Genomic DNA, 20,852 nt, shown 5'->3' with positions numbered 1-20,852 from the left:
TTTGAGTTCTAATAAATTTTTTTAAGGTTTTTGTTTATTTATTATTATTATTTGGCTACATTGGGTCTTCGTTGCAGTGCATGGGCTTCTCATTTGCAGTGGCTTCTCTTGTTGCAGAGCACAGGCTCTAGGCATGTGGGCTTCAGTAGTCATGGCACATGGGCTTAGTTGCTCCACGGCATGTGGAATCTTCCTAGACCAGGGATCGAACCCATGTCCCCTGCATTGGCAGGCAGATTCTTTACCAGTGCACCACCAGGGAAGTCTCTCTGATAAATTTTTCCATATGATGTAAAGTAAGGGTCCAACTTCATTCTTTTATATGTGCATATCTTGTTTTCTCAGCACTATTTGTTGAAAAGATATTCCTTTCCTCATTGAGTTGTCTTGGAACCCCGTCAGAACTCATTTGTCCTTATGTTCAAAGATATATTTCTGAGCTACCGATTCTATTTCATTGATTTGTCTATGCAAAAACCACACTGTTTTGATTACTGTAGCTTTGTACTATATTTTGAAATCAGGAAGTGTGAGACCTCCATCTTTGTTCTGCTTTTTCAAGACTGTGCTTGCAGTGCAGGCTCCTCCTCCGGGCTCCACTTCTGCTGGAGATGGGAGATGCAGCCCAGCCAGCGACATTTCTTCCCTGTGAATTTCTAAGGGGGCCATCCGACCTTGTCCTACCACAGTGGCCAGGCCACCACCACCCACGCATTCGGGAGCAGGGTGTTACAGCTGCAGTCCTGGCCTTGGTGTTTGGCAAGCAGAAGCCCCAGTGTGCCAGGATCATGCAGCCCCTCTCCCAGCCTGGCAAGCCCTGGGCATGAACCGTGCTGAGGGAGGATGGCAGCCTATGGGATGGAGAAGAGCAGCAAGAAGAAGACTGAGAAGAAACTTGCTGCTCGAGAAGAAGCTAAATTGTTGGCGGGCTTCATGAGCATCATGAATAACATGTGGAAACAGTGATTTAAATCCACCACGAACTGTAGTTGAATCTACAGTCTACCCAGGGATTTGTACCCAGGGTCAACTTGACATCATGCTGGGAGGTACTGATTACAGAACCTTGTTGACAAGCTACATAAATCCAAAGAAAATATTGTGTGATGTGATCCTTAAAGTCCAGCAAAGAAAGATACCTGCTCATCATGTCCTTGCTGCAGCCAGTCATTTTTTTTTAACTTAATATTCACAGCTAACATGCTTGAATCAACGTCCTTTGAAGTAGAACTCAAAGATGCTGAACCTGACCATTATTGAACAACTTGCGGAATTCGCTTATACTACTAGAATTTCTGTGAATAGCAACAATGTTCAGTCTTTGTTAGATGCAGCAAACCAGTACCAGATTGAACCTGTGAAGAAAATGTGTGCTGATTTTTTTGAAAGAAGAAGTTGATGCTTCAAATTGTCTTGGTATAAGTGTGCTAGCAGAGGGTCTAGAGTGTCCTGAATTGAAAGCAACTGCAGATGACTTTATTCATCAGCATTTTACTGAAGTTTATATACTGATGAGTTTCTATAACTTGATGTCAAGTGAGTTACACATCTTCTCAACCAGGACACTCTGACTGTAAGAGCAGAGGGTCAGGTTTATGATGCTGCAGTCAGGTGGTTGAAATATGATGAACCTAAGTGCCAGCCATTTATGGTTGACATCCTTGCTAAAGTCAGGTTTTGTCTTGCATCAAAGAATTTCTTAAGTAAAACGGTACAAGCTGAACCACTTATTCAAGACAATACTGAATGCTTTAAGATGGTAATAAGTGGAATGAGGTATCATCTCCTGTCTCCAGAGGATCGAGAAGAACTGGTAGAAGGCACAAGTCCCAGAAGAAAGAAACATGACTACTGCATTTGGAGGCTCCCAACCAGTCTTGTAGATATTTTAACCCAAAGTTGAAAAAACAAGATCAGTATTCTGCAGGACCCTGGAAGTGAGACTGTAACTTCAGAATTCTTATTTGATGTCTTACTTTGCTCTTATAAATGGCACATACTTAATGCTCTTCTGTATACTCAATCACAAGATTTTAGACTTCCAGTGGAAAATTTAAATAACTGAGGATATAATTACTAATGAAAACATCCTCATTCCATCCATTATTACTTATTCCCTAATGCTAATACCATTAGAATCCCATTACAATATTTATTAAATATTTCTATTAGAAGTACCAGCCTCTCCTTTCTTTCTTCTAAAAACTTCATCTTGAAAATGTCCACCATTTACTATTATTTAAATGTAATATTTTTATATAAATTGGTTGTCTTTATTATTTCTAATATTAAAACAATTGGGGAGGACTTCCCTGGTGGCGCAGTGGTTGAGAGTCCGCCTGCCGATGCAGGGGACACGGGTTCGAGCTCTGGTCTGGGAAAATCCCACATGCCGCGGAGTGGCTGGGCCCGTGAGCCATGGCTGCTGAGCCTGCGCGTCTGGAGCCTGTGCTCCGCAACAAGAGAGGCCGTGATAGTGAGGGGCCCATGCACCGCGATGAAGAGTGGCCCACGCTTGCCACAACTAGAGAAAGCTCTCGCACAGAAACGAAGACCCAACACAGCAAAAATAAAAAAAATAAACAAACAAAAAAAACAATTGGGGAGGCTGATTTAATTATAAGTTATTCTTATTTACTTTGAATCTCCCAAGGCTAACATTATTTCATTATTCAATTCAAGTAGACTGCTTAATAATAAGTACTGTATAAGAATTGTTTTAAAATTCTTGAACTTAATATTTTCAGAGATGTTAAAATGGTTTTAACCATCATTAAATGGAACCCATTGATGTGTGTCCTATACTAGCCCCAAATGATTATTTTCACTGAATTGATCTCCTTCAAAGAGAACAATTTAAGCAGTACTACTTAACTGAATTATCTAGAATTAAGCCAATATTCCTATAAAATCTTACCTTTAGATATTCCTTGGATATCATTTGTGAGAGGCTGCAAATATTTGTATTAATGACTGACTGAAAATGATAAGAAAGAAAATCTTAACATTGTTTCTAGTAGATCAGTTGATAAAGTAGTAGATAAAGAAATCTTGCTTTGCTATACTGAACTGAAATGATATTGTTCTTGTCATGGTCCTTTCATGAAGCCTGCTCAATCTCCCCTTCCCCACCTGTACCTGTTTTTAAAGTTTTTAAGTGCTTAATGATTACTAAAAGAGTTATTTATCTGAATCCAGTGCTCTATTCTATTAGAATTGGTTTTCTCAAACTGTAGCATGGGAATATTTTATAATATTGATGCCAAAATAAAAGTTGACTTAATTGAAAAAAAAAAAGACTGTGCTGGCTATCAGGTCCCTTGATATTCCATCTGAATTTTTGGATGGATTTTTCTATTTTTGCAAAACACACCACTGCAATTTTGACAAGGATTGCATTAAATCTGCAGATTGCTCTGGGAAGTATTAACATATTAACTATATTAAGTCTTCCAATCCAAGTACACAGATGTCCTTTCATTTATTAAAAAATTTCTTTTGGTAACATTTTATAGTTTTCAATGTATAAGTTTTTCACCTCCTTGGTTAAGTTTATTCTGAAGTATTTTCTTCTTTTTGATGCTATCGTAAATGGAATTGTTTTCTTAACTTCCTTTTCAGGTTGCTTATTGCTGCTGTATAAAAACACAAATGATTTTTGTCTGTTGATTTTGTATCCTGCAACTTTGCTGAAAAAGTTGCAAAAAAACCCCAATTGTCTCTTTGAAGGAGATCAGTTTTTCTTTGTGAGTGTGTGTGAGTGTGTGTGTAATCTTTAGAGTTTCCTACAGTATAAGATCATGTCATCTGTGAACACAGATAATTTTTCTGCTTCCTTTCCAACTATAATCAATTCCATTTCTTTTTCTTGCCCAATTGCCCAACTGCTTTGGCTAGGACTTTTAGTACTATACTGAATAAAAATGGTGAAAGCAGGCATCATTGTGTTGTTTCTCTAGTCAAGCCCTAGATTATGTGACTCTAGTATTCATTTATACTTCATCCATCCATTTATCAACCATTCACTGGGTTGGTGTTTCCTGAGATGTGATTAAGCAAGAACTTGTGCCAGCCAGAATTGAGATGCTGAAGGTGCAGGGATTCTTAGGGCAGCCTTTGCCCTTGGGGACCTCACAGCCTTCTCAGTAGAGACAAGTGTGGCTGTGGAACGCTGCATTACCAGTCATTCACAAATCACTGCTCCACTCTTCCCAGAAAGATTGAACAGCATCACCATACACGACTCAGGCATGGTCACATGACTTGTTCTGGCCAGTGAAATGTGAGCAGAGTTATGGATGTCACTTCCTGAGAGAAGCTTGAAGGTGTGAGCATTGCCAGCACTATTCTCTCTGCACAGGATCATGGACATAACATGCTGCTCTGCTAACTGAGTCCCTGAGAGAAGACAACAGAAAGCAGAGTGCAGCTGACCCAGGGTTGATGTGTAGATAAAGTAAAGACCCACGAGATGTTGGGTCTTTTGTTACCACAGTATAATCTAGTCCATCCTGACAATACTGCACCAATCATGCAGATCTACTAGTAACAGAAGCAAAATTCTCTAGTCTCCTGGAACTAAAAATATCATTTATTTTTCTTGTTCTTGGCCTGGCTTTCTGATAGAACTGGTCTGATATGTCTAAATATACAAACTCCTTTTGTTAAGGTGTAAATATCACTCAGATATCTAATTCAAACTTTATAGTGTTTTGAATTTTATACGTTCTATGCTCCAGTCAGTTAACATTACTGTCATAGGAGATGTGAATGCTTAGCATCAAATAATGGTTACTCTAAACTCTCAATTGGAAAATCTGAATTTGAAAAGTTGTTTCCTCTTGACCACACCTCTAAGTAAGTGTCTGATTCAGAGAGGGAAATACAGGACAAAGCTAACCTATAATCACAACTAACAGTATTAGATGGCAGCCTATAGACTCAGGGTAGGGAAATGTTCACATATAGTAGTATCAATCATTATTCATTATTCATATATTGTTATTAAATTATAGTATTATAGATTATATAACATTACAGATTATTATCAGTCAGTCCTCTATTATTCTCTATCCTTGAAAGGGAGGTTTTAGGCCAAGCTAGAGGTAGTCATACTCCCCCTAAATCCATGTTAACTCTTTAAACCCAGTATGCTTTGATGGTTTGGTAAAACTTGCAAGGAAAGCCAAATGGAAGCAGTAAAGTGTGCAATTTTGAAAAGTTCACACAAAAAGAACTCAACTTTTAAAACGAATTCTAAAAAATGACTTTTTATAGTAGATCATAGTAGATTAATATTGGACACCAGTTTTCATTAACTGCTGATAGGATTATATCTTTCCACTTCACACATTTGTATCATTCCAGATTTACATCAACACTCTGTCTAGATGGGACCCAGTATCACCACCCTCGACTAACATTCAATGTTGAGAAGTGCCCTAAGAGAAGATCTTCTACTTCAAAATGTAATGTCATGGGGGCACAACTCCTCAGAGAAAACTCAAATTATAGTATGCCTCATTTTAAAAGTTGGAAAATATTCTCTCTCTTTTGTTACAATTGCAGATCCTTTATTTTTCTAGATATCTCTCTTTCCATCTCACCCCATCTCACCTCAAACAGCTTTGCTGTTGGTGAGGTGTAGTGCAGCTGACTTCATGTAATATCTTGTATGAGGAATAAAGGACTTAAAGGAAGGTCTAACCTGTAATATCACTGGGAGAATCAGAATGGAAATGCTTTTACACAAAATCATGTCTTAGTTTCCACTTTTTATAAAGAAGTATTTCAAAATATTTTTCTTAAGACAGATTGTTTGCATACCATTAAATTCAACCATTTAAAAATTAATTTTTTAGTAAATAATCTTTACAATTTAGTAATTTTTAGTAAATTTATGGGATTGTACTACATCACCACAATGCAGTTCTAAAATGTTTCTATCACCCTAAAAACCTTCCTTGGGCCCATTTGTAGTCAGTCCCCAATCACTGCCCACCTCCCATTGCCCCCCCTGCAGGCATCCACTGATCTGCTTCCTGTCTCAATATGTTTGCCTTTTCTGAACATTTCATATAAATAGAATCATTCTGTTGGTCTGCATGTCTGGCTTTTTTCTCTCAGTGTAGCAGTTTTGGGTTCACCTCTGTTGTAGTGTGTATCAATAGTTTGTTCCTTTTTACTACAGAGTAGTATTTCATTCACCAATTGATGGACATCTGGGTTGTTTCCACTATTTGGCAATGATGAGTAATGATGTTATGAACATCTGTGCACAGGTCTTTTGTGGACATATATTTTCCTTCCTCTTGGGTAGATTCTAAGGAGTAGAATTGCTGGGTACATAAGTCTATGTTTAACATTTTAAGAAACTGCCAAGCTATCTTCCATAGTGTTGGCACCATTTTGCATTCCTCCTAGATTAAATTTTTATGAATGAGCTGCATGCCCTCTTAGCAAATGGTAATACCCTGCCCTGAGGATAGATGGGCCTTTGAGGCTGCCAGCAGGAGTGACCCAAAGATCAGCCAAAGCACAGGTCAAATGACTGGCAGAACCACTCAGTATGAATTTCTATAAAACCAGGCATCTCTCACCACAACCCCAGTTCTTCCAATACAATTATAGTGTATTTCGGTTAGATTAACATTCAGTGTTTACATTATTTTGATTATGCAAATATTACTGAGAACTGACCCATGTAGTACGCTGCAATTAGTCTTCCTTTTCTGCCCCAACTCCTTAACATTCCTTGGAGATGAAAAGTTGCCTTTTAAATTTGTTTCGTATTCTTTGTACTTATCACGAGTAGTACCCCCAAGCCCCCATCAGCAGTCTGAACTGCCTCTCTCTGTGTCTGGTTTTACATTCCTGTACCGTGCTCTCCTGGCAGGTGGACTTCTTAGTTGTGGCTTTCAGTCTCCTTAGTTGCAGAACAGGGGCTCCTTAGTTGTGGTATGTGAACTCTTAGTTGTGGCATGCATGTGGGATCTAGTTCCCTGACAAGGGATCGAACCCGGGCCGGGCCTCCTGCATTGGGAGTGTGGAGTCTTAACCACTGTGCCACCAGGGAAGTCCACTGATACTGATTCTTTCTCTTTTTTTTGGCCATGCTATGCAGGTTGTGGGATCTTTCTTCCCCGACCATGTATTGAACCTGGGCCCTCGGCAGTGAGAACGCAGACTCCTAACCACTGGACTGTCAGGGAATTCCCCGATCCTGATTCTTTTTCTTAAACATCTTTATTGGAGTAAAATTGCTTTACAATGTTGTGTTAGTTTCTGCTTTATAACAAAGTGAATCAGCTATACGTATACATATATCCCCATATCCCCTCCTTCTTGCGTCTCCCTCCCACCCTCCCTATCCCACCCCTCTAGGTGGACACAAAGCACCCAGCTGATCTCCCTGTGCTATGCGGCTGCTTCCCACTAGCTATCTACCTTACATTTGGTAGTGTATATATGTCCATGCCACTCTCTCACTTCGTCCCAGCTTACCCTCCCCCCTCACCCCCCCCCCACCTGATTCTTTATATGTGACCTGTTTCTCTCTTTCTCTCTCCCACTGAGGCTTTTCCACACAGAATGGTCTCTTTGTACCTGAATCCTGGTCAGTCTCAGTATTTATGTGCTTCAGTTCTGGGAAATTTTGCTGTGTTATTTCATTCTCTCTTCTCATTTCCCCTTCCTTCCTTCCTTTCTTTTTCTCTCTCCTTTCTTCCTTCCTTCTTTCTTTCCTTCCTTCCTTCCTGCCCTCCCCTCCCCCCTCCTTTCTCCCCTCTATCTCTATCGCTCTTTTTCCTTCCTGCAACTCCTATAATTTGGCTAATGAATCTTCTGGTTTGGAGGTCTAATTTCTTATCTTTTCTACTTTCCATCATTTTGTAATTTTGTTTGGCTTTCTAGACATCCTCAATTTCATTCTCCAAACCCTGTATGAAATGGATTTTTAATTTCTGTTGTGTTTTAATTATCAAAAGGGAAGAGCAGGAGGCCTTTGCGGTGGCCTCACTGTGGGTACATTTCCCAGCCCAGCCTTTCCCCTGCTGTGCTCACTCTTATCTGCACCTGGTGTCTTAGGACAGACACCTCCACTCCACCTTCTCCAAAGCAAAAACAGCTTATCTTTGACAGAGTGGGCAGGAAGCTACAGCCTGGATGTGTGGTGTGGAGAAAAGACCTGGGATCCAACTACTTTTAAAAAGACTTTCAAGTATGCCTGCTTATGTCAGCCCCTCTCCTTTGCACGCAAGTCCCCAGGTACCTGGTGTTGCTAACTCCTAAGGCTGTAGGTCAGTCATCAACAGCCTGGTGGACCAGAGCTGCCGAAGCCAAGGTCTGGCTCTATCCTAACTAGCCTGTGACTGTGAACCATTACTTAAGCTCTCTGTGCCTCAGTTTCCCCACATACAAAAGGCAATGGCAGTGCATATGTGATTAGGGAGCTAGTAAAAGTGAAAGAACATTTAAAGTACTTAGAAAAGTATTCGGCCCATTGTTTTACCCATTATTTATTTGTGGGGGTTCTTGGTTTAAATTTCTGGATTCTTTGATTAGGAAATTCTCAAGATTTCCAATGTACAGCCAACATTGGAAACTGTTGCAGAAGGATTTCACATTGTGAAGTTCTCCAAGAGTTCTACTGAGCTCCTCAAAGACTCGTGACAGGAATTTGCCAGAATTTTGTCTTGCCAGCCTTATCAAGGTTAACCACCTTGATGTTCCCAGATGCTGGCAGGTGGAACCATTGCAGTCTGTTGTGCACCATGGCTGGAACATGTCCAGGGGTTTGGTTTTCAGTTGGGGATCACTGGCTTGCACAGCTGCTGAGTGGTCAGCAGGCATTGTTTATGTGCAAACCAACTGGGCAGCATGGTGATCACCTGGGAACCACCAACAACTACTAAATCAGAAACTCCAGATGGGACCAACCGTTTTCGTGGTGTTAAGCCCACCAGGGGATCCTCATCTGAGAACTACACAACACAGCATGGTGACGGCCGTGGGAAAACTTACAGGATTTTGCATTCTCAGTCTTGCTAAGTGCCTCTGAGACAGTGAAGGTCTTTCCAGGGTACGAGTGTCAGCATATTGATGCACCAGTGTTGCTGCTTCTGACTCTCCACATGAAGGAGAAATAATATATGTAATTAATATATATAAATATTATACCAACAAAGATTGTATAAGCATTTTAGTGTATATAATTATGTGTAAGTCATAAGACATAATACATCCATATGAAAGAGCAATAATACATATAATTAATATATATAAACATTGTACAAATGTAGGCTATATAAATATATTAGTATATATAATTATGTATGAATCACAGCATATATCCATATGAAAGAGAAGTAGTACTTTTAATTAATATATATCAGTATTATACCAATATAGATTATATAAGTATATTAGTATATATATTTATGTGTAAATCATAATGCATAATATATTACACAATATGTAAGTAATTATATAACAATGTAACTATATTATACATAATTATATATATACTAAAATATTTTTTGAAAAAGGTAAAAATGGTAAACATTTGACTATAGTAAAAACCCACACAGAGTCTGGCAAAAATAATCCAAAATAAAAATAGCCCAAACAATACTGTGAGTCCAGAAAGATGAGTGTGAGATTCAAAGCAAGGCCTGTGTTTGATGGAAAGTTATGGGTGAGGGTCTGTACAAGTTCAAGTCCACAGGCAGACTCCCCGCCCCCCACCCCTGGCCCCCATTCCAGATCTGGGCAAATCTCACCACTTTTGGTTTGGAGCCAACCAATCAGAATGAAGGCAGAGGTATGGCACTGTCTCCACCAGTTAAAAGCCCAGACCCTTGAATAATCATCCTGCAACTATTAAATAAGAGAAACTATTTACAAATATGAAAACCAAAAAAAGGTTTCAGAGACACAGGTCTACTCCTACTGACTGCTGTCAGAGCTGAAAACATAAAGGACTTCAGGAAAGGCATTTTGCAATACTAATCAAGAGCTATGGAAGTTTGCTTTCCCTGTGGTTTATACTAAGAAATAATCCAATGATATAAAGCAAGTTGGATGTGTAAAGGCTCTCATTATGGCAATGTTTATGGCACTGATAAATTAGAAACAACAAAAGTGTCCAGTGATGGGGAAGGCCTAAGGGAATTATATTTTCTCAATTCCATGGAACATTATTCAGCCATGAAATATATTTGTGGAGATTATGTTACAAAACAAATTGTCTCTGAAAATAGATTCTTTAGAGGAAAAAGAGAAAGCATTAAATTGTTTCTACGTAAAACTAGACGTGCATATGACCAAGGAATTGACAGGACTATAGAATCCACTAAATTTTTTTTCTTTTTTTTGTGACTGCGTTGGTTCTTCATTGCTGTGTGTTGGCTTCTCATTGCTGTGACTTCTCTTGTTGTGGAGCACAGGCTCTAGGCACGTGGGCTTCAGTAGTTGCAGCATGCTATCTTAGTAGTTGCAGCACGCGGGCCCTAGAGCACATGGGGTTTATTTGTTGCAGCACATGGGCTCAGAGGTTGTGTTGTGTGGGCTCAGTAGTTGTGGCTCGCAGGCTGTAGAGCGCAGGCTCACTAGTTGTGGCACATGGGCTTAGTTGCTCTGTGGCATGTGGGATCTTCCCAGACCAGGGATCGAACCTGTGTCCCCTGCATTGGCAGGCAGATTCTTAACCACTGTGCCACCAAAGAAGTCTCTACATGTTTTCTAAATGAATTAATTCTTCAGGAAAAGCTATAATTTATTTTACAAAGGAATATAAGGAAAACTATATGACACTGATGAAAGAAATTGAAGATGACACAAACAAATGGAAAGATATGTCATCTTCATGGATTGGCAATTAATATTGTTAAAATGACCATATTACCCAAGGCAATCTACAGACCCAAAGAAATACCTATCAAAACACCAATGGCATTTTTCACAGAACTAGAGAAAATAATTCTAAAATGTGTATGGAAATACAAAACATCCAAAATAGTCAAAACAATCTTGAGAAAGAAGAACAAAGCTGGAGGTATCAGGCTCCCTGATTTCAAACTATATTGCAAAGTTACAGTAATCAAAACAGCATGATACTGACACATTGATCAATGGAATAGAATAGAGAGCCCAGAAATAAAACTACACATATATGAGCAATTAATTTATGACAAAGGAGGTGAGAATATACAATGGGGAAAAGACAGCCTCTTAAATCATGTTGGGTAAACTGGACAGCTACATGCAAAAGAATCAAACTGGACTACTCTCTCATACCATGCACAAAAATAAATTTGAAGTGGAATAAAGACTTAAATGTAAGACCTGAAACCATAAAACTTCTAGAAGAAAACATAGGCAGTAAGATCTTTGACATTGTTCTTAGTAATAGTTTTTTGGATATGCCTCCTCAGGCAAGGGAAACAAAAGCAAAAATAAACAAGTGGGACTACATCAAACTAAAAAGCTTTTGCACAGTGAAGAAAACTGTCAATAAAATGAAAAGACCACACTGAATGGGAGAAGATATCTGAAACGATGTATCTGATAAGGGGTTAATATCCAAAATACATAAACAGCTCATACAACTCAACATCAAAAAAACAAACAACCCAACTAAAAAATGGGCAGAGAATCTGAACAGAAATTTTCCCAAAGAAGACATACAGATGGCCAATAGGCACGTGAGAAGATGCTCACCATCACTAATCAGAGAAATGCAAATCAAAACCACAATGAGATATCACCTCACACCTGCCAGAATGTCTATTATCAAAAAGACAACAAATAACAAGTGTTGGCAAGGATGTGGAGAAAAGGAAGCCCTTGTGCACTGTTGATGGGAATGTAAATTGGTCAGCCACTGTGGAGAACAGTATGGAGATTCCTCAAAAAACTAAAAATAGAACTGCCATGTGATCTATCAATTGTACTCCTGGGTATCTAGCCAAAGAAAACAAAAACACTAATTTGAAAAGATACATGCATCCCCAATGTTCATGGCAGCATTATTTACAATAGCCAAGATATGGAAGCAACCTAACTGTCCATCAACAGATGTGTATATATATACATATGTGTGTATATATATAAATATAAATAAATAAATATATATATATACACACACACACACAAACACACACAAAATGGAATATTACTCAGCCATAAAAATGAATACAATTTTGCCATTTGCAGAAATTTGGATGAATCTGGAGGGTATTATGCTTAGCGAAATAAGTCATAGAGGGAAAGACAAATACTGTATGTTATCACTTTTATGTGGAAACTAAAAAATAAAACCAACTAGTGAATATAACAAAAAAGAAACAGACTCACAGATATAGAGAACAAACTAGTGGTTACCAGTGGGGAGAGGAAAGGGTGGGTGGGGCAAGAGAGGAGTAGGGGATTAAGAGATACAAACTACTAGATATAAAATAAGTAAGATACAAGGATATATTGTACAGCACAGGGAACATAGTCAACATTTTATAATAACTATAAATGGAGTATAATTTTTAAAAATTATGTATCACTATGTTGTACACCTGAAACTTATATACTATTGTTAATCAACTATACCTCAGTTTTAAAAAGCAAAATTAAATTTTTAAAAAGAAACTATTCTCAGTGCTGAACCATTGGCACACCCAGTTTTCAGCACCCAGGTTTCTCGCCATCAGGTGGCCTGTTACAGAGGATTCCTATACCACAGACATTCCTACATCCAGGGACCTGTGAGGCTGCTCCTCTGCCTCAGGGGCACCATTAGGGACCTTCTGCTCCCTGCCACTTCCCTGAGATTTGCATCCCAAAGGATCCAGGCTGCCACCTCCCCAGTGTTCCTCCTCTTCAATGCCACCGTGCTGCACTTGATACTCCTTCCATGGCCACTTCCATCTCTGTCCTTCTTCTCCCCACAGCTCATGTCCCACTCCTGCTAGCCTGCCTTCTCCTCTCCTTTCCTTCTCTGCCTGCATCCTCGAATGAACCCTCTACCTAATGATCTACTGTCTTCCAGCTCATATGTTGGCAGATGAACCCTTTAGAAAAAATCACACCTCTGCCCTCGGGGACACCACAGAGTCATGGTGGGTTCATAACGCTGTGCAGGGATACCATCGCTCTTCCTCAGTAACATCCTCTGTTCCCCTCAGCAGGCACTCTAAGTGTTCATTCTCACCTCAGTTTCCTTACTTAAATGGACCCCTCTTACTTTTTAACTACAATCTTGCCTTTTGTGTTACAGAGGAAATCAGGTGTAACATCCACATCATGTATAAAAATTTTTTGGCTTCTTACCATGGTCACAGACAGATTTATCCTCACAGTGATGGCTGTGGTCCACTTCCCTTTACCCTGCCCAGCCTGCTCTGTGCCTGGGAGGCTGCCCCCTCACTCCCCATTACCAATCTCCTTGGACCTCTGGCTTCCCGTGAGTTTGGCTAATAAGAGGGAATCACAGGATGTCAGAGACTGGGGAGAGAGAAACTGGGGTATTTAATCTCTGTTACCTCCGCATCATTGGTTCTACTTCTCTGTCAGCAACTTTATTCCTCCAAAACTATAACTCGTCCTGGCAGCCCTACCTCCAAATTTCCAGCTGGAATTCCACTGGCTCCAGAAATTCAGTTGTCTTCCCATTCCTTCAACCCTAAAGGTGGGAATGTCTTCTGGCTCTTAGGAATCCCTGGTGTGTTATATTGACTGAAGAAAAATGCACAAGCTAGAAGTTTCAAGTTAAATTTTATTTGGGAGTCTTATTGAGGACTATACCCAGGAGACAGCCTCTCAGAAAGCTCTGAAGAAATTGTTCTGAAGAGGTAAGGGAGGAGCCAGGATATATATGAGTTTTTTTTGCTGTTAAAAAAAGATGTAGTCAAACATCAGAAGATTACTGCTAATCACAAAAAACAGACTTCTCAATGATTTTAGTGCTTTTCTATGTTTTTGAAGGTGCAAGAATCTGGATTCATTGAAATTGTTCCTTGATATATGCATTTTAACTATCCAAGGCACAGAATGTTTCCTGTTTTTCTCCATCCTGAATTCCCCTTAGGGTGCACAGTTGGGCAGCTGCAGTGGCTAATAGCTTGATGCTTATAGAAATGGTACATTCCTTGTCCACAGTCACCAACCTTTGGACTTCCTTAACCCCATCTCTGAAAACATGTCTTCACTAAGGCCTCCTCCTTGAAACCACCTGTTTCCTACTCAACCCCAAATGATCTGCGCCCCCATTCCTCCCTGTCCCCACCATCCTTTCTAGGCTGATAGCTCCATCTCTCCTCTTGACCCTCCCTTTCCTGGATCTCCATCTCTCCCATTCTGTTCTACTCTAAAGCCCTCACCTTTACTCTAAACATGCCCGTAACTCTTCTATCACCTGTTCTATACTCCCTGCTGTATTTTCAACCATTGCCCTATATCTTCCCTTTTGTTGCACTTAGTCTTCTGAAAAGTATGAGTTTTTTTCATACATTTCATCATCTCCCATTCGGTTGGCACCATCCTGTGACCTAAGTGGCAGCCCCTCCATTTTCCTGCTAAGGTGTTGTGATGGGTAATCACCGCCTCCATAGGTGATTCTCAGCAGGTCCTTACTTGAGCTCTCGGAGGCTGTGGTCATAAACATGGGTTTGGAGTCAGACAGAATGGCCAGTTCCTAACCCTGTGTGGCCTGGGCACATCTCATAACCCTTCTGATCCTCTGTTTCTTTCTGTGCAGAATGGGATGTAAACTCTATCTCAAGGTCATGGGATTGAAGGAGATAACGGGTGTGCATCACTTGGCACATGGGGATGCTCAAAGAAGTTATGACTGCCATTGCTGCTTTTATTCACCATCACTGATTTTCTCTTGAAAACAATATTTGTGCCCCACAAATGCATACGTTGAAACCTAACCTCCAGTGTGATGGTATATGGAGGTTTGGGTTTGGGAGGTGAGCAGGTCATGAGGATGGAGCCCTTATGAGTGGGATTAGTGTTTTTATAAAAGACACCTCAGAGAACTCCTTTGCCCCTTCCACCATGTGAGGACTCAGGGTGGCACTCTATGAATCAGGAAATGGGTCCTCACCAGACACAAATCTGCTGGAGATTCGATCAGCTTCCAGAACTGTGAGAAATAAGTGTTTATTATTAAAGCTGCTGTTTATTATGGTACTTTGTTATAGCAATCCCAACTAAGACACATGGCATCCATCAAATTAGATTTCCATATGTATCCTCCAAATCCTGATCATTTTTTCTCAGCTCCCATGTGGGAAGTCTGGCATTTCCTTAGGAATCCCTCCTCTTTGTTCTTCCTGCCTAAGTTTGCACCAGTCTCCGGAGACTCAACATTACCTGCACGCCTATGACTTTTAAGTTTCAGTCTCCAGCCCTGACTGTTCCTCAGCTCTGGACAGCTCTCTATGGAAGTGCCACTACTCATATGCATTCAGAACCGAGCCCTTACCTTTCCCTCAGCCACCTGTGCTCTTTATCTTAATGGATGAGACTCACTCAGGCTCACCACCCAAGTCAGAATTATAGCCTTTGCTCTGCATTCCTCTCCAGGGGAGATGCAGCAGGCCCTGATCAGACTCCTCCACAGCTGGCTCCTGCCCTGCTGCCAGGCTCTGGCGAGCAGGTAGTTTCCACTGCCCACTCCTTCAAGGGCTCAGCTGCAGAGGCTGCTTGGCTGGAGGCCATTACTCCTGGGCCAGTTGAGGGGATGAGGAGTGAGGGGGCGAGGGGAGCCCTGCAGACCCTAAGGGGACCCTCAGTTGGGGGGGCCACCAGGCTGGGGCATATGTGGCTTCACAAAGCCGCACCCCTCCACCTGCCCAATCCTGCAGCCTCTTCCTGCCTTCCATGGAGGTTGGTCCCTAACGCATCTTGCACCCCCCCCAAACTCCATCTCAACTTTGCCTCCAGACAAGCCAACCTGCTCCACTTTCCCTCACCCATCCTTGTCATCCAGGTTGTTTTACTGTCTCCTTTCCAGACCACTGTTCTGGCCTTCCTTTAAGACCCCAACTGTGAACAACTCCCCAGAGCCACCCTGCATCACTGTCAAGGTGTCCACATAAAATGCAAACCTGACTGTGTCACCCCTCTCAAGCCACTGCAGGTCTGCTTGAGCATCTTGAGGAAGTTACCGGATATTCCTAGACCCTCCAGGTCTAGCCCTCTTAGTGGCCTGGCTTCCCAACACTCCACATCAGCCCAACCAATCTACACAGGATTCTGGAAATCCTGAGCCCGCTCAAGCCTTGAGCTGTTCCCCACACAGCATTTCCTCCCAAAGTACCTTTTCCTCTCAGCCTACCTGGAAGATCCCAGCAGTCCCTCAAAACTCTGCTTGGGGGTCATCTCCCCACTGAAGTCACCCCTGACATCCTTAAGCCAAGCTCAGCATGGCCCCCTCTGGATAGTTTTTGTATCTCACACATGTTAAAACATTTACATAGCATACTGCATTATAATATTATTTTTCAATTTTCTGCCTCTCTTGCTAGAAAGAAACCTTCTATGGGGCAAAGCCACACTCCTCAGAGCCCAACTTATGGCCCATCCTCAGGAATACCTGTTTGGACAGTCTCTAGAAGCAGGAGAAGGCAAGGAGAAGGATTCTTCTCCAGAAATTCCAAAAGGCATGAGCCCTGCCCACGTCTTGACTTTATCCCCATGTAAGCCATTTTGGATTTCTGACCTACAGCACCAGGAGATAACCAATTTGTGTTGTTTTAAACCACTGATTTTGTGGTTATGGCAGCAATAGAAAATCAATATGCTTTTAAATGAATAGATTTAAAAAGAAAAACTGAAATATTCTGGAAAGGCTGCCTGGCTTTCTCGAGACTGACTTAATAATGGTTTCCTTTTTTTCTGTTTTTGTCTGTGTCACCAGACTATGAAAATTTCATCCATCATCCATCTTTATGTAGTCACAGGCTGATAAACTCAATACTTGGGCTTTTGGGATAATGTCTAAAATAAGCAGTAACAGCCCCCAGTGAGGGCCCACAAGGCTGTCGGTGGGGGGGTGCGGGGGGCTTCTTGGCTGGGCTTGCAGCTTCTAGTTTGCTGCTAAGAAGCCTTTGGGATTGTCTTTCTGCTTTTCTCCTATGTTCCAAAATGCTGATACCATCTTCCTGAAATGAGGTTTTACTGTACTATTGTATTCTTAAAATACTAATCACACTCTTAGATTATGTATCTTCTTACATGTGGTAAATTTATATTGCTATTTACATTTTAAAATGGTCAATTTCCCTTTACTTGCTTCATCATAACAAAAGAAATAAAAGTCTCCTGTTGGCTAAAGGGTTAACATTGTAGCTTTTTTTTTTTTTTTCCTCCTTGGAGACTCAGAACGTGCATGCCTGTTCTATACTCCTTTCACAAAAAGAATCAAGGGCGAGGAGCCTAGGTTTCAATGTGCATTCACTGTGCATTCATAATAAATGCTGAACAGAATGGCACATTCATGGTTGCTCCTTGATGTAAATGAACGGCTGAATGAAAGTTTTAGGGCACAGCTCACTTCCAAGAGGGCAATCCTGTTCACACTCATACCTATCCAATGGTTCTTGAATTTCCTTGGAAAAACTAGTTTTTCCTCTCTTTGTAACAGCGGTCTCCTTCCTCCCTGCATCTTTGTAATCAAGCTGGCTTTTTTTTTTTTTTTTTTTTTTTTTCCCACACTGCCGTTGGATGAAAGATCCCGCCTTTGATTGAAATGGAATCTTCCACTATTGAGCAAGCTTTTGTTGAATGAGTCATCAGGGCGGATGCTCATTGGCTGAGTCCGCTGGAACCAGGGGATTGCCTGGCGCCGGCTGCAAGGCCCTGCTTCATTCACAGAAACGCTGGCTCGCTCGCTAGCCCTTTCATTCACACAAACAGCATTTCATTCACATTTTGCTGTTTTTGTCTGCTTCTAATGAAGATCACGGTTTGGGCATGATAGGGCAGTTTTGCTTTAGATTTTGGGGGACTTGGATAAGCATCACCATCATCTCTGGGGTGTGCCTTTGCTGTTGCTATGCCAGCAAGGGGAAGGAAAAAAATGAGTGCCATGCGGCTGCTCGGCTAGGCCTGCAGCCCTGGGAGGGGGGCCGCCGCTCCTCTGCGCTCCTGCTTCCCTGTAGCGGGCCTCACCTGGCCCGCCATCAGGGGCACTCCTTACACCTTGTTCCATAAAGCTCTTCAAGGCTCGGTGCCTCAAGTGTCACATGTCTAGTCGTGGGTGTGAGAAGACTCAGGGTGACCTGATAACATGCTAGAGGTAAATTCATTTTTTGCACAGAAGTAGCCGGGAAACTTGGACAGGGAGCGTTTTCACTGTGTCGGCAGCTTCTCTCAGTAGACAATGAAGACCGGCAGAGCCCATGGTGACAGGGGTCAGTGGGTTTGCGCCTCCATAGACCTTCTGGGGGTGGGGGGGGCAATGCTCTGTTCTGCCTGACAGGAAGGAGGCCTGTGTTTTTCACTTGCAGCCCGTGTCTGACTCCTGAAGATAAGGCATTTTTCTGCTGATTTGATGTGTAATGAGAGCAGCTGCATTTTTTTTTTCCGTCCTTATTGCAGGGTTGCAAGCAGCAACTAAAGGGATATTGAAATGTATTTGTAGCGTTTTTAGGCATTTTTCCAGAGCTTGGGCACATTCAGTTGGAATAAAGCTTCAAGCACAGCCCCCTTTTTGGAATGGATTTCTGGAGCTTGTTGCCATTCATCAAAGAAGCACTCTTCTTTTTCGGAAGTAGGTTTTCAACTTAACCCTGGCTGAGAAAGACTGTTGTAAATTAGCAGGGAAGAGACCCTCACTGGCTCTGGGCAGAAGTTCCTATGCAGATTTTTTCTTTTTTCTTTATTTTTTTTTGAGGAACTGCATTGCCACAAAGGCACTTGTCATGGCTGCTCTGTTGATTTGAAAAGAAAAAGTACCCTGGAAATTGGTATTTTATGTTCACCTGGGAGTGAATATTTCCCCTTCTTCTTCTTTTTTTTTTTTTTTTTTTTTTTTTTTTTGGCTATTTAACAATTCCTGCTGCTTTCCAAATCAGAATTCATGAGGATCCGCTGAAGATCTTATTCTTAAAAATCCTTCGTCACATTTTAACGCTGCGCCGTCAGACACTTTTCCAGGCTCACACAGATGGGCTGAACAGGGAAGAAAAAAAAAAAAACCTAGCATAGAATAATGGGTTTCAGAAAGTTCATCTGATCATCTGAAGGAACTGGATTTACCTCTGGCACAAATGCTGAGGGGGGTCGGGGGATGGGGAGGTGAAAATCCAAAGGTTGGAAGGAAATATCTGGGAAGGTAGAGAAAGGAAATTTGAGAATTGATTGGCTCTAGTGTGCTGTCAGTGGGTGTATGTGGTTTTTTTCTTCTTTTTTTCTTTCTTTTTTTTTGCTACAGGAAGTGATTTGCAGTGCTCACCGAGCCTTTGTTGAGAAGGGTCTCCTCTCGGAGTGAGTCATGCTTTTGCTGTGAGCAGCCCCAAGCAGCTGGGCGCTCATCAGAGGAAACTATGACTTTTGCAAAGCAAACGTGCCGCCCTCAGCAGCCGAGTCCGGGGCCGGGGCTGCGCGGTCACGGCCGTGCGGGGTGTTAGCGGTGGTAGACCGGCGCCGCTGCTCGCGCCCCCCAGCCGGCTGTCCCGGCCGCTCCGTCCCGCCCCGGGGACCGCGGCTCGCCTGCTATGCGCGGCAGCCCGCGCCGGGGCCGGCACCTGCAGCGCCCGGGCGGATGCGGCGAGCCCACGGAGGGGCATGCTTCCACGCACCAAGTACAATCGCTTCAGGAATGACTCGGTGACATCGGTCGATGACCTTCTGCACAACCTGTCGGTGAGCGGCGGTGGCAAGGTCTCGGCGGCGCGCGCGGCCCCGGCGGCGGCCCCCTACCTGGTGTCCGGAGACGCGCTGCGCAGGGCGCCCGACGATGGGCCGGGCAGCCTGGGCCACCTGCTCCACAAGGTGTCCCACCTGAAACTCTCCAGCTCGGGCCTCCGCGGCCTGTCGGCGGCCAGGGAGAGGGCGGGCGCGCGGCTCTCGGGCAGCTGCAGCGCGCCCAGCCTGGCCGCCCCGGACGGCAGTGCGCCCCCCGGCCCCCGCGCCCCGGCCATGCGCGCCGCCAGGAAGGGCCGACCAGGCGACGAGCCGCCGCCCCGCGCCCCGCACGCTAGCGACCAGGTGCTGGGGGCCGGAGTCACCTACGTCGTCAAGGTGGGTGCGGGCGCGGGCTGCCGGGTGGGAAAGCCCGGGCGAAGGGGCGTCCGGCACAGTGGGTCGCCTTGGAGGCCGGGAGGTCACTCCTTCGCAGTCAGCTCGCCTGGCTGCGGCGACCCGGCACAGCAAAAGCGCCCGTTGCGCATCCATTGGGAGACGGTTTGAAATCGGTGACCTCACTCTGTCCTGGTTTCCCTTGGCTCCGCTCCTTTGGCATGCCTTTGCCACCTCGCTTTGCCATGTGTCCGGCCAGTACCCCTCTCCGCATGGACCACTATCCTTGGAAACTGTGCATCAGGCCTACCTAGGGTACAGTGAACATACTTGGAGGAACTGGGCAGCCCCTGCGATGAGAAAGGCAGGTGGTGTCACTACTTCTGCTGTGTTTGCCCCAGGCGGCAGGGTAGGTGGTTTCATTTCTGCCACAGCAAGAATTTCCAGCTCCTTTCAGTGCAGGCCAAGTGCTGTCCTTGCTTTATACCAGATGGGTCGTACTTTCTTACCCAGCTTTAGTGTCTGCCTTTCATTCCATACCTAACTGTGTTGGTTAACAGCAGCAGAAGGAGAATTTGGGACTGTTTTTCCTTGGGGACTGTAGTCATCCA

At 43.0% G+C, this 20,852-nt stretch overlaps 1 protein-coding gene and 1 pseudogene across 2 annotated transcripts in view; both read left to right on the top strand.

The window, feature by feature from the left end:
- Window positions 1-843: 843 nt before the first annotated feature.
- On the top strand, window positions 844-1,941 carry LOC309963832 (kelch-like protein 7; annotated as a pseudogene). Its single transcript has 2 exons — window positions 844-962; window positions 1,063-1,941. The product of its transcript is annotated as a kelch-like protein 7 (transcript).
- A 17,847-nt stretch (window positions 1,942-19,788) lies between these two features.
- Window positions 19,789-20,852, top strand: part of SHC3 (SHC adaptor protein 3) — a gene marked incomplete at both ends in the record, with an annotated part of 148,895 nt that continues 147,831 nt past the window's right edge. The window contains one exon of the mRNA XM_082841960.1: window positions 19,789-20,244. Within this exon, the coding sequence (XP_082698086.1) occupies window positions 19,789-20,244 (456 nt within the window). The remainder of the gene's footprint in view (window positions 20,245-20,852) is intronic.

Source organism: Leucopleurus acutus (assembly GCF_964270905.1).
Source record: "Leucopleurus acutus genome assembly, chromosome: 7".
Taxonomy (NCBI): Eukaryota; Metazoa; Chordata; class Mammalia; order Artiodactyla; family Delphinidae; genus Leucopleurus; species Leucopleurus acutus.
The sequence above is the reverse complement of the archived record's forward strand: the minus strand, read 5'-3'. Positions and strand labels throughout refer to the sequence as shown.